This window comes from Camelus ferus, chromosome 12, assembly GCF_009834535.1.
Source record: "Camelus ferus isolate YT-003-E chromosome 12, BCGSAC_Cfer_1.0, whole genome shotgun sequence".
Lineage (NCBI taxonomy): Eukaryota > Metazoa > Chordata > Mammalia > Artiodactyla > Camelidae > Camelus > Camelus ferus.
In genome coordinates, this window is record NC_045707.1 from 42,561,451 (window position 1) to 42,576,341 (window position 14,891).

The following is a 14,891-nucleotide window of genomic DNA, read 5'->3' on the forward strand; positions in this document are numbered from 1 at the left end:
TTGTGCAATTTAAAGCCCATTCTCCTTTTTTCACTATGGAGTTTTTTGTAAAATCCAAATTGCTCACTAATGGTTGGTATAAATGCATTCCTTAATGAACTCAAGTAGATTCTGAGTTCTATATTAGTTTGGATATGGGATGAACACTGTTAGGGCAAGTGAATACAATGGAGTCAGAAGATAAAGGGCACTAAGTTCAAGGTTACAATAAATTGGTGCCTCCTAGAATTGACGAGAATGTTCATGTTATTAAAATTTTTTGAAGGCAAGTTGATATTCATTCATTCACTCAACACATATGCAATGGAAAGTTCTTTAGTGTGCTAAGCTTGTGGTACACTATCACTGGGCTTGTGGTAGCTAAACCAACAGACGTCTCTGCAGTGGTACAGTTTGTTATCTAGTAGGGAAAGGAGTTACTGAACCAAAGTCATGTAAGTAGCTGTAAAAATTTTATTTGTGATAATTACTATAAAAATAGCAGGGTGCTGTGAAAGCATTTTGACTGGGGCATCAAGAAGGTCTATCAAATAAAGTGAATTAAGTTCACACCTAAAGCACAAATAAGATTAATCCTGATGAAGACAAGAGAAGACAATTCTCCAGGAATTTATTAGGATTTGGTACAATACCAAGTAACAGAAAATCCAAAATAACAATGGCTTAAAAAGGAGAAGTTTATTTCTTTCCATTTGCAAAACTTAGAGCTGGGCAGTCCAAGGCTGAGGAACCCAGGATTCTTCTATTTTGTTGTTCTGTTGTATATGTCCTCTAGTTCCAGGTCTCCCTGTTGGTCCAGGATGACTGCTCCAGCTTCAGCCATTTCATTAACATCCCAATCACCAGAAAGAGGAACGGGAGGAAGAAGGACATGCCCCTTCACTTTTAGAAACGTTCTAACTTAATCACGTGGCCCAATGTAGCTGTGACAGTTTGGGAAATGTGATCAAAGCAGACGTGTGCCGAACTACAAGTTAGGGTTCTACTACCACAGAAAAAGAGGGCCAGGTGTTCTGTTACATTGGGAGACAACTAACAGTCTGCAAGAGAAAGCCATATGTGCTTAGATAAAGCTCTTGATAAGGGGAAGTTTGGTATATTCAAGGGAAAGAGCACAATGTACTTAAATGTTACGAGCAAAGGGGAGGAAGAATGGTCATGATAGGACAAAACTAGAAAGGCAAATAAGGACAAACACACAGCCTTTTGAATCATATTAAGAATTTTGAATTTTATCCAAAAAACAATGAAAAACTATTAAAAGTTTTTAAGGAAGAGGGTAACAATTTCACCTCATATAAGAATATTTTTCCTCTTGTCGCAGCATGAAGAGTGTTTTTGAGATGACATTGACAATATACACAGAGTTTAAATTGGAAACACTCTTTGGCATACAATTGCATTTTTACCAATTTATTCTGACAAAATCATTGGACAAGAATACAAATCTGGAAGAATATGCCCTGAATGTTTGCATTGGGAATAAAGTTAGGAAAGCTTAACTTTCTCCTTTATAACTTTTTGTTTTGAATCATTTGTTTTGCGATAAGCGTGTATTATTTTAAGTTTTGTTAAAAGTTAATGGATCAACTTCATTTTTGAAAAACAAAGACAAGAAGACTTGTGGCTATTACTACAAGGCAGTCTAGATTACTGATGCCTCTTCCAGAAGATCTTCCTTTGTTTTGCTCTCCATTTCTGAGAGTTGCCTCCTCCTAGAGTCTGCCTTTTTGCCTGGTCCCTTTGCATTGTCAATTCTATTAGACTGTTTTCCTACTTTTCAGTTTGTTTTTTGTATTTCTAATAGGATGAGGGACAAGCTTTGTCCCTTTCCATCATCCCATTTCCCCATGAACACAGTGCCCTCCTATATCCTGGCTGAGTCGAGCATTCTAGGTTTCTGCTTTTCCTCCACGGACTTTTGGACAGGACATAAACACTCTCAGACTTTTCCCTTCCCCTACTACCACCATGTTTCTAAAGATGTGCATTGACCAATGGGGATTAAAGGGGCTCTGTGGGATCATAGCTGGTCCTTGATCCTTTTCCTAAACTATATACGCTTTAACTGCTTAGATTACAGAATTTTAGAGTTAAAAAAAAAAAGACTTTAAGGGCCATTAATTATAAACTATCACATAACACAGAAATTCTTTTGTGGATATTCTGAATATCTTGAACATCTATTGTCCCTTCAAAAAGCTCTAGTAATTAGAAGCTTCCTTCTTACTAGTAGTGTGGTAGAAAGATTATAGAACCTGAGTCATAGGACTTGGATTGTAATCTCCCTCATATGTAGAATGATCTTTCAAATTGAGTAACATCACATGCATTCATTTTTTCACTTGTAAAATAGAGATAACTCGTATCCTACTTTATTGGGCTCTTCCATATCTGAAAACATTTTCTAAACTATAAAGCACTATTATATATAGTTATTATATAATCATGCTTATATAGTTATTATATAAACATAATATGTATGTTAATGTATATATAGTTATTATATAAATATAATTATGTTTAATATAAAATATATAAAACATATTATATATAATATAATTATACTGTCATATATAGTATATTATTATAATATATTAAAATATTTACATAAAACATTTTCATATAACATAATTTTAATATATTTAATATCATATATGTTTTATAAATATAATATATATATATCTCACCTTACAAGGAAATTCTAATTCTTTGATGTTAAACTGATGTAATTATTTTAGAAGTATTTTTCTTTTAGTGAGTTCAAATTTGTCTCCCCATGGTATTTATGTATTATGACTTTTATTATCTGAAACAATGTAGAACTTGCCCAGTACTGCTCCTGTATAATTACTGTGTATTAACCAAGAAAGCGAATAGTCTCAAACCGTGTAAATTAGGTCTATACTCTATGGAAGAATTTCCTGACATCTGAAACTTTAGGAACATAGTTGAATCTCCAGTAAAAAGTTTGGAAAACATTTGAAATAAACTCTGAACTTAAGCATTTGTTCGTGTAGCTTCTTGCTATATGTAATTGAAGATTATATTTAGTTTGATAAAATCTTTCTCAGGCATCTTTAACTGTAAATCAGTGAAGTAGAAAACTATGGTTGTACACAGTTAACTTCTGTACAGTCTTTAGGGGGCAGTACTAAATCACTGATAAATTTTATTTCTGCTAATGGTATTGGCAATGGTTAATATAAAATAAAACAAAAATAACAATAAAGATATTTGTGATGCAATTATATACACCCTTTGATATCAGTAAAATTTCTAGGTAGTCAATTGTAAATGGTAGTTTGAAATTTATTCATTTAATGATTTATTTAATAAATAATTATTAAATTGCATTTTGCACAACACATTGTAAGAGATAAAATGTGAGTAAGACAATGTTTACTTTCAGATAACTCACAGTTAACTAAGGATGAGTATGTGTGTTCTCTGTGTGTTAGCAACTCTCTCAGGATAAATATTATAATAAAGATAGCAACATTTATTGATTATTTTTTACCAGTGACTGTCAGGCAACTAATTTTCTCATCATACAGCCCTATCAAGTAGGAATTATTATTATGCCTACTTTGCAGATAAGGAAACTGAGGATTAGTAAGATTATGTGATTTGCTCAAAGTCACACAGCTTACAAGTGGCAGAGCCAGGACTTAAATGTGTATGTATTTGACTTCAAAACTTTTGCTCTTTGCCACTATGCCATGTATCATTACAAAGTGTATGTGAAACTAAACACCAAGGACCTACTGTATAGCACAGGTCAATATATTCAATATCTTACAATATTGAACTATATTCAATATCAACTATATTCAATATCTTGTAATAAACTATAATGGAAAAGAATCTGAAAAAGAATATATATATCTGAATCACTTTTGCTATACACCTGAAACTAACACAACATTGTAAATTAACTATAATTTTAAAAATTTTAAAAAGTATATGTGAAATAATGTAATACACAAATTCACAGAAAGACATTCAGAAGAAAGGAACATCATTTCTTTTTGTGGGAAATCTGGAAAAAATATATAAGAGGTGAAAGCTGAACTTTATTTTGAGGACTCAATGGGGTTATAAGAGAATAATACCTAAAAATAGTAGTTAATATTTATTGAAACCTTACTATGTGTCAGGCACTTTATATTTATTACCTCATTTAGTTATCAGGAAGAAATTCTGAGGGAATTACTACTGTATTATCTTCCCACTGCATAGTTGATGTAAGTGAGGCTGACAGTGGTCCTCTCTGATGAGAATCATACTAATAAGTTGGCTAATAAGTAAAAGAGTTAGAACTTGAGTCCAGGACTAATTTTAGAGCCTAAATTTATAACCACTACTTAGCTGTGTAAGATGGAGGTAGGTGGGGCATGAACAAAAGTATGGAGCATGATTAGGAAAGGGTGAACAATTCTACTTGGTTATAGTCCGGAATGAGTAAGATAGAATAAGAAGAAGCGTTGAGAAATAGTTTGACCATAAAGCCTTGAAGTCATATTAAGAGATTTGTATATTATTTGCTGTACAATGGGCAGTAACAAGAGTTTTTCTTTGGGGAGCAGAATGAGACAGAGTGAGAAAAGAACTGATTAACCTATAAAATGTTGATAATTCTTCACCAAGTATATAATGATTTATGGTACGATACATGTCAACCTTGATGGTCACACCAGTAACTGATCATGAGTTGGTGAAGGAGGTGCCCTTTTGATCATTCTATTCATTTCTGGAGACAGCACTAATCAAATACATAGTTGCTCTAGAGTCAGGCACTCTGGGTTAGAATCTTTTTTCTGCCACTTACCAGTTCTGCAACCTTGGGTTTTATTTGACTTTTCTGTGCCTTAGTTTAGTATTTGCCTCAAGGTACTGTGTGAATTAAAATAAAGAATAATAGAGTGCTCAATAGATTGTAGCTATTGTTATTATTGTATCTTAGAGACAGTAACTGATTGAAGGATAATTAAAGTTCATAATTTCTCTGTTATTGAAAGCTGATAAAGGGAAATTTTAGATGTGAATGCAAAAAGTAGTCATAAAGTCATTCTATTTTTAAAAGCAACAGCTTTTGCAGGGAGATGGGTGCTCTTTACAATTGGGTATGTAAACTATCTTTACTAACTTGAGTAATCAGAATCTATCAGTGCTGTGCTGAACACAACACTGGATATTTTTAGACAAACTTATTGTTTTTCCTAATTTTTTTTTTTTAAATTCAGCCTGCTAAGTATTCAGGAAGCTCTTCGAATACGAGATTTTTCTTCAGTTCTGGCAAAACTTCTTGCATTATTACTTTGACAATTTCTTTTCACCTCTACATGGAAATCTTAGTTTGATTCTCTAGTTTTCTTAACTTGTAACTTCTTTTGATCTTTTGTTCGGTCTTCTGGGAAATTTGCTCAGACTCATTTTTCAACACTTCTGTTGGATTTTACGTACTTATCTGTTTGGTAGCATTCTGTTCTTATTTTAAGGATGCAAATAGTTTCTATCTCTCTGAGGATACCACTTATAACTTTTTTCTGTATATTTGTTTTGGTCTGTTAAAGGTCCTTCAAATATGTGGTAATTGTTGTATTCTTGGTTGTATTTAACTAAAAAATTAGGAATTGTTTATGTGGGTAGAATTTGTTGAGAGCTGCACTTTACAGTAGGCATTAAGGCATAGACCCCCCCCCCCCCCACCTTTTTCCTGAATACTTATAGATCATTTTTCTTGAGATCTCAGTTTCTGCAGAGAAAAATAGATTCTCATCTCCTACCTAAGGGATATGAAATTAGCTGCTCTGTTCTCTAAGACAAATGTGAGAAGGCACTGGGATAGGTTGAGAATCTTCATTTACTACATAGACATTCACTGAATTCCATCGTTTTTAGAGAGGCACCCCTTGGCTCATTGTGCATGAGTTCTTAGAATTAACAATCCCTTTCCTTCAACCTCACCAGAAATTAAACCTCCAATTTCTTGTCAGGTGGTACAGGTTTAGTTTCTTGGCTGGGTGAGATGAAGATGGGTCTGGGGTCTAACCCTTTCTAATATAAAATTTCCATCCTCTTTCAGCCCCACCTGCACCTACACCTTCACAGAGAGTCAATCTCTCTGCTTCTAAAGCCCTTTTGAAGATGTGAATCATGAATAGACCTGCTTCCTATTCTTCCTTCATGCAGGCACTTTGCTTTCAGTTTCCTCAAGTTTGCTAAGTCAGTTTGATAAATCATCTGTTTGTCATTATTTAAAAATTTCTTTGATATTGCTCATCTGCTAACATCCCTCCAGTTCTCGTCCTTATGGTTTAGACCATTTTTTACAAACCTTTTGCTGTCATTTAAGTGAGATTTGGGAAGTAGCAAAATTAAATATGTATGTTGAGCATGGAAGTCCTATTATTAATTTTGAAAGTATTAACCCTATTATATGTATGACATTTTATGAGGTTTATTTTTTCAAAAAGAGACTACGTTTTTAGTGACATTGTAAAAGAATGAGCTTTTTAGCAATCTTATGGCAATAAAGTCTTTTCATGCTATTCCTCTCATTGCATTTAGAAATCATAAATTTTTTCTCATTTGTTACTATTCATATATTTTCTTGGGTCACTTTCATATCCTAGTCTTTATTATGAACTTACCAGTCTTTTTCACCTAGTCTTTTCACTTTCAATTTTCTTTTACTTACAACTTAGAATTGAACTATACATGTTTTTTGGCTGTTTTACATGGCACAGCCACATAACTATGGCTAGAATTAAGCTAACTCCTGCTTGCTGACATACACCATGAGAAATTTATGTAATTTATTTGATGTTAAGATACCTAAATAACATTGATATCATATATACATTGATATAATATATTGGTATAATATAAATTTATTTTCAGAGAACTTCATCTACAATAAACTTGTCATCAGGAGAAGTGGAAGAAGAAGATGATGATGAAAACACTTGTGGGCCCTCAGGACTCTGGGAAGCATTAACTCCTTGTAATGGATGTAGGAACCTTGGCTTCCCCATTCTTGCACAGGTAATGGTTTGCTTTCTTAAGGTACAATAAAACATAAAAATAGTTGCCTAAGTTTTAAGTAAATCTTTTTTTTCCTTCTGAAAATCCAAATAGTGTATTGTTCACTTTGTAATTGTTTTTCAGTTAAAGGTTAGTAAAATGTTTATATAACTTGCTGTACATCTATACATATGCAAGCATATCCTTTACATAATTTTATGTGGTTGTTTTATTTTGGTCATGATGCTAGTTCAAGAAAAATTGAGTTGTTTATGAGGTTTGAATATCTTATTTAGAAATACTTCATTTTAAAGAATGCTATTTTGAAATTAAATAGCAATTTATATAAAATAATAGTAAAAATTATTTAAAAGGAAGCATATGAGGGCTCTTTAAAAGTATAGTCAGTGATTTTTTTTTCTTGACACAACGGAACATTGTAGAATAATGTGTGCCACTGAAGATTATGCAGTACTATCCAAAACTAAGACCAGAACACTAAAATATCAATTACAATTTTGAATACATTTACTATTCATTAAGTCAATTTCAATTCTATTGTATCACCTTCAAATTTTTGTTGTGTACTATGGATCACAAGCCCTTAAAAGAGTTTCAGAAATAAGTAAAATAAATCAGTGTTAGGAAATTTGCAACTGTAATGAAAATATGTCTACATGAAGACTAAAAAGCTCTTAATACAAAAAACAGTGTAATGACAAAGGTATGTATGTGTAACTACATACAGTATGAGTGAAAAAATAATCTAGGACAGAAAATAATTCATTATATCGCAAAAATATTATTTTCTGTTTTTTAACAAATATGAAGCAATTGTGCCCAATAAACCATTACATTTTTTTGTGTCTTTGTCACAATTTGATTACAACCACTCAAATTCCAATATTAATACCAATAGCAATTCTTACTGGCCTGTCCAAAGTCTTTATATTAAAATTTCCACTTCATGTCTGTATTATTTATAATTAGCAAAAAGAATAAGCCTAACATACATTTAGTAATCAAACTAACTTTTCAAACATATCCAGGTGGTTCTGGTGTTTGTTGAAAGGAATAGGTAGCACTGGATACAGTATAATTTAATTTAGGTGCTTAAAAAATAAAAGTTAGGATACACCAATTTTTTGAAAAACAATTTTATGTCATGAACATATATTACAAGATATTTATCTCAGGCTTCCATTAGACCACTGAGTTAATTACCTTGTCTCCAGAGAAACTAGAAAATGTATTTCTCGTAGGGCCTAAAGACTTTTAAAAGTGATTAGACCAACAAGAGTATTTTGCCTGATAACCATCATGTGTAGCATTCTGGAAAACATGTCTATTTTCATGAGTCTGATGAATCTTACCTGAAATTCCTCTAGGTATTTAGAAAACTATCTTTTTTTTAATTGAGTTATAGTCACTTTACAATGTGTCAAGCACATTGTAGAGTGTCAAGCACAAGTGTAGAGCACAATTTTTCAGTTATACATGAACATACATATATTCATTGTCACATTTTTTTTTCACTGTGAGCTACCACAAGATCTTGTATATATTTCCCTGTGCTATACAATATAATCCTGTTTATCTGTTCTACATTTTGAAATCCCAGTCTGTCCCTTCCCACCCTTCTGCCCCATTGGCAACCACAAGTTTGTATTCTATGTCTATGAGTCTGTTTCTGTTTTGTATTTATGTTCTTTTTTTTCTTTTTTTTTTTTAGAGTCCACATATGAGCAATCTCATATGGTACTTTTCTTTCTCTTTCTGGCTTACTTCACTTAGAATGACATTCTCCAGGAACATCCATGTTACTGCAAATGGCATTATGTTGTCTGTTTTTATGGCTGAATAGTATTCCATTGTATACATATACCACCTCTTCTTTATCCAGTCATCTGTTGATGGACATATAGGCTGTTTCCATGTCTTGGCTATTGGAAATAGTGCTGCTATGAACATTGGGGTGCAGGTGTCTTTTTGAAGTAGGGTTCCTTCTGGATATATGCCCAGGAGTGGGATTCCTGGGTTATATGGTAAGTGTATTCCTAGCCTTTTGAGGAATCTCCATACTGTTATCCACAGTGGCTGCACCAACCTGCATTCCCACCAGCAGTGTAGGAGGGTTCCCTTTTCTCCATAGTCTCTCCAGCATTTGTCATTTGTGGACTTTTGAATGATGGCCATTCTGATTGGTGTGAGGTGATACCTCATTGTAGTTTTGATTTGCATTTCTCTGATAATTAGTGATATTGAGCATTTTTTCATGTGCCTATTGATCGTTTGTATGTCTTCCTTGGGGAATTGCTTGTTTAGTTCTTCTGCCCATTTTTGGATTGGGTTGTTTGTTTTTTTCTTATTAAGTTGTATGAGCTGCTTATATATTCTGGAGATCAAGCCTTTGTCGGTTTCACTTGCAAAAATTTTCTCCCATTCCGTAGGTTTTCTTCTTGTTTTATTTCTGGTTTCCTTTGCTGTGCAGAAGCTTGTAAGTTTCATTAGGTCCCATTTGTTTATTCTTGCTTTTATTTCTTCTAGGAGAAAATTTTTGAAATGTATGTCAGATAATGTTTTGCTTATGTTTTCCTCTTGGAGGTTTATTGTATCTTGTCTTATGTTTAAGTCTTTAATCCATTTTGAGTTGATTTTTGTATATGGTGTAAGGGAGTGTTCTAGCTTCATTGTTTTACCTGCTGCTGTCCAGTTTTCCCAACACCATTTGCTGAAGAGACTGTCTTTATTCCAATGTATATTCTTGCCTCCTTTGTCGAAGATGAGTTGACCAAAAGTTTGTGGGTTCATTTCTGGGCTCTCTATTCTGTTCCATTGGTCTATATGTCTGTTTTGGTACCAATACCATGCTGTCTTGATGACTGTAGCTCTATAGTACTGTCTGAAGTCTGGGAGAGTTATTCCTCCAGCCTCTTCCTTTTCGTTCAGTAATGCTTTGGCAATTCTGGGTCTTTGATGGTTCCATATGAATTTTATTATGATTTTTTCTAGTTCTGTGAAATATGTCCTAGGTAATTTGATAGGGACTGCATTAAATCTGTAGATTGCCTTGGGCAGTATGACCATTTTAACAATATTGATAATTCTGGTCCAGGAGCATGGTATATCTTTCCATTTTCTTAAGTCTTCTTTAATTTCCTTAATCAGTGTTTTATAGTTTTCCATGTATAAATCTTTCACCTCCTTGGTTAAATTTATTCCTAGGTATTTTATTACTTTGGGTGCTATTTTAAAGGGGATTGTTTCTTTACTTTCTTTTTCTGTTAATTCATCGTTAGTGTAAAGAAATGCAACTGATTTTTGAATGTTAATCTTGTAACCTGCTACCTTGCTGAATTCTTCGATTATTTCTAGTAGTTTTTGTTTGGACCTTTTAGAGTTTTCTATATATAGTATCGTGTCATCTGCATATAGTGACACTTTTACCTTTTCTTTTCCGATTTGAATCCCTTTTATTTCTCTCTCTTGCCTGATTGCTGTGGCTAGGACTTCCAAGGCTATGTTGAATAGGAGTGGTGATAATGGCAGCCTTATCTTGTCCCAGATTTTATTGGGAAGCTTTTGAGTTTTTCACCATTGAGAATTATGCTGGCTGTAGGTTTGTCATATATAACTTTTGTTATGTTGAGGTATTGTTCCCTCTATACCCACTTTGGTGAGAGTTTGTATCATAAATGGGTGTTGAATTTTATCAAATGATTTTTCTGCATCTATTGAGATGATCATGTGGTTTTTGTCCTTTCTCTTGTTGATGTGATGTATTACATTGATTGATTTGCATATGTTGAACCACTCTTGTGTCCCTGGGATGAAACCCACTTGATCATGATGTATAATCTTTTATATGTACTGTTGGATTCTATTTGCTAATATTTTGTAAGGATTTTTGCATCTATTTTCATCAGTGATATTGATCTGTAATTCTCTTTTTTGGTGGTGTCTTTGACTGGCTTTCGTATCAGGGTGATGGTGGCTTCACAGAATGAGTTTGGGAGTATGCCCTCTTTTTCAATCTTCTGGAAGAGTCTGAGAAGGACTGGTATGAGTTCTTCTTTGTATATTTGATAGAATTCCCCGGTGAAGCCGTCCAGTCCTGGACTTTTATTTGTAGGGAGGTTTTTTATTGCTAATTCAATTTCATTTCTAGAGATCAGTTTGTTCAAATGGTCAGTCGTGATTCAGTCTTGGTGGACTGTATGTTAGAAAATTATCTTAATAACATTTGCTTCAGTACTTAAGAAGCTCAAATGGCTAAATAAAAAATCTACCTGGACCTAAAAGTAAGAAATTCTTTTTATGTAAATACAGAAGCTCCTAGAAGAGATTTCTGTAACAGTTAGTCATTAGATACTCTTAAAATAAATTGATGCTCCTCTTCTCTACATAAGAGTTTGTGTTGTTGGGTAAATTATTCAACCTCCCTGGGCCTTATATTTCTCATCCTTGAAATTTAGATCATCCTCTAAGTATCTCTCAACTGCAGAATAGTTATAGTTTTGTGATAGAGATTTAATTTTTTCCCCCTGTAATGAAACTACTACATACTTTGGAAATATTCCAAACAATAATAATGAGTTAAGGAATTATTCAGATATTAACAGCTTTGGGAATTTGTGATACAATACATAATCTTTTTCTGTTGCTGAATTTCTTCTTGCCAAAACTTTTGAAAGAGCCATCGTTTGAAATGTGGAAATGACAAAAGTGTTAGTTCAGTAAGATGGGCAGTCAGCAGGGGCAGTGCTTACAACTATGTAATTGAAAATATGGGTTAAACATTTTAAATAGAATTCAGTTAATAATGAACATGGCTGTGGTAGGCAGATTAATTCCCCCCAAAGATGCCCACATTCTAATCTTTATAGTTTGTAGATATGTGATCTTATATAGCAAAGAGACTTTGCAGATGTGATTAAGGATCCTGAGATGGGGAGATATCCTGGATTATCCAGGTGGACCCAATGTAAGCACAGTGATCCTTATAAGAAGAAGGCAAGGACGTCAAAGCCAGAGAAGGATATGTGATGATGGAAGTAGAGGTTGAAGTGATGTGGCCATGAATCAAAGAATATAGTTGGCTGAAAAGTAGGAAATGGATTCTCCCCTAAAGCCTCCTGCAGGAACCAGCCTCACCAACACCTTGATTTTAGCCCAGTGAAAATCATTTTGGACTTTTGACATTTAGAACTGTCAGAGAGGTGTTGTTTTAAGCTACTGAATTTGTGATAATTTGTTACAGCAGCCCTGGGAAGCCTACAAAGATTTGGGTATCTGGAAGAGGGGTTGCTGCTTTAACAAATACATTAAAATGTGGAAGTAGCTTTGGAATTGGATAGCAGTGGATAGAAGCTGGAAGAATTTTGAGTAGCGTGACAGAAAAAGCCTAGATTGGCTTGAACAGAAATATAAATGTTAAGGATTCTAACAGTATGGCTCAGAAGGTAGTGATATGGTAGAGAAAAATCTATTTTATCTTAGAGAATACCTAAATTGTCATAAACAGGATGTCTGCAGAAACATGGGTGTTAAAGTAACTGCTGGTGAGATTTCAAGAGAAAGTGAGGAGAATGTAGAGGAAATTTATATTAACTTAGAGAATACCTAAATCATCACAGATGATTTAGAATGCTAAAGGTGCTTCTGATAAGAACTGAGAAGTAAGGAAGATCATGTTTTTGAAAACAAGAGGAAAAGAGATACTTGTTATATAGTAGCAAAAAGCGTGGAAGAATTGTGTTCTACAGTTACATGGAAATCAGAACTAGTAAGTGATGAACTTGGATATGTAGTTTAGGAGACTTCCAAGCAAAGTTTTGAAGGTGTGGCTTGATTCTTCTTGTAGCCTATAGCAAAAGGTGAGAGGAAAGAGCATAATAACTAAATGAAGACTTTTAAGCATAAAGGAACCAGACCTTGACGACTGAGGATGTTGTCAGCCTATCTAGATTGAAAAAAGATGCTAAAATTTGTAGATGCACTATTAAGGAAGTATGTTCTGGAGAGAAAGCCAAAAGTGTGGCTGGATCAGGTTTTTTTCTAGTACCTCAGTAGGATAAAAAAAAATCAGACTATTAATCATTCAGCGGGCTCTTTGAAGTTATTAAATGTGTAACTCACAGATTTCATTCATTTTAGCACAATCCAGAGATGGGATTATCCAAGGAAGATCTGTTTAATTTATTTAATAGGATGAATTCCTGTGACATGCATGAGATACCAAAAGGTTTTTGAGTTTGTTGTATCAGCAGAGACATTGCCATCTTGAACTGAAAGGAGCAGGGAGAAGAAAAAGTAAAGGAAAGCTGTTGGATTCCTAAAGGAATGGATTCTTACAGGCAAGAAACAGGCTGATACTACTAACTGCTCAGTTGCAAATAAACATTAACTTTTATGAAATAGAAAGTAATACTAAGAGAATGGGTTGACATCCCAGAGGATGGAACTGAGAACCACAAAGGGTTATTCCTAGGCCTTGAAATCTAATGGGATTTGCCCTGTTGGTTTTCTAATTTGTTTGTGACTGTTGACTCACTTTTTTTTCCTTTTATTTCTTCCTCTTTGAATGGAATACCTATCATTGTTATCCTATGCCTGTCCTACCATTGTGTTTTGGGAGCAAATAACTTGTTTTCTAGTTTCAGACATTCACGGTTGAAAAGGAATTCTGCCTTAGGATGGATTGTATCAAGAGATTCACCCATATGTGATTTAGATGGTGAGATATGGGACCTTTGAGCTTATGAAATTTAGATGAGAATTTGAGTTTTGGTTGATGTTGTAATGGGTTAGGACTTGAGGGGGATGTTGAGATGGGGCAAATGGATTTACATGTGGATGTATGTGAATCTTTGAGGGCAAAGGATGAACAATGATAAACAAAATAATGCCTTTTTCTTTCCATAAATGTCTATGTTCTAATCTCTAGGACCTGTAAATATATTATCTTATATGGCAAAAGGAACTTGAAGATGTGATTAAGTTAAGGATTTTGAGATGGGGAGATTTTCCTAGGTTGCCTAGATGGACCCAATGTGATCATAAGATCCCTTTAATAAAGAAAGGTGATATGATGAGGAAAACAAAGAGAAATTTAAAAGTATTATATTGCTAGCTTGAAGATGAAGGAAGGAACTATGAGTCAAGGAATATAGTTGACCTCTTGAAAGTGGAAAAGTCAGGAAGTAGATTGTCTCCTAGGACTTCCAGAAGTAACCAGTTCTGCTTACACCTTGATGTTAGCCCTGTAAGACTTCTTTCAGACTTCTGATTTCAATAACTGTTAGAGAATAAATTAATGTTGTTTTAAGCTACTGATTTTGTGGTGATTTGTTGCAGAGACTAAAGTAAATTTATATAGAAAATTGGCTATAGAAATTAGGTCAGTAGATATTTCATTTACAGAGAAATGCATTTTAACATTACTATTAAATGTTCTTTTGATCTAGGTTTTTAACATTCTATGCAGTTATTTTTGTAACTTTTAAAATAATTGAACTAAAACTTTACCATTGGAAATGCTCAATTTTGCATTTTTAGGAAACTATTATGATGGTGATAATAGTAATATTAAGAATAATTATATATAGCATTTGTTGAGTGCCTAGCACCTGCCAGGTAGGTGGTATTTTCACTTGACCTGGAAAAACTGAGTTTCAAGAGATTAACTTGTTAACAGGTTTGCATATCTATTATTTTTTATCCAAAACCCACTTGAATACTTGTCTATGAAATTAACAACAAAATTTTAAAGAGGACCCAGTTTCTCACAGTAATATAAGCCTTCATACTTACTGTTCAGTATTTTTCACTGTAGCATTTCTCTGTTAATGAAGGTATCAGTA

General features: G+C 33.6%; 1 protein-coding gene across 5 annotated transcripts in view; it reads left to right on the top strand.

Moving 5' to 3' along the window:
• Window positions 1-14,891, top strand: part of ANKS1B (ankyrin repeat and sterile alpha motif domain containing 1B) — an 860,521-nt gene that overhangs the window by 203,259 nt on the left and 642,371 nt on the right. For all 5 annotated transcript variants that reach the window (XM_032493560.1, XM_032493561.1, XM_032493562.1 and 2 more), the window contains exon 9: window positions 6,907-7,050. In XM_032493560.1, coding sequence (XP_032349451.1) covers window positions 6,907-7,050 — 144 coding nt within the window. The remainder of the gene's footprint in view (window positions 1-6,906; window positions 7,051-14,891) is intronic.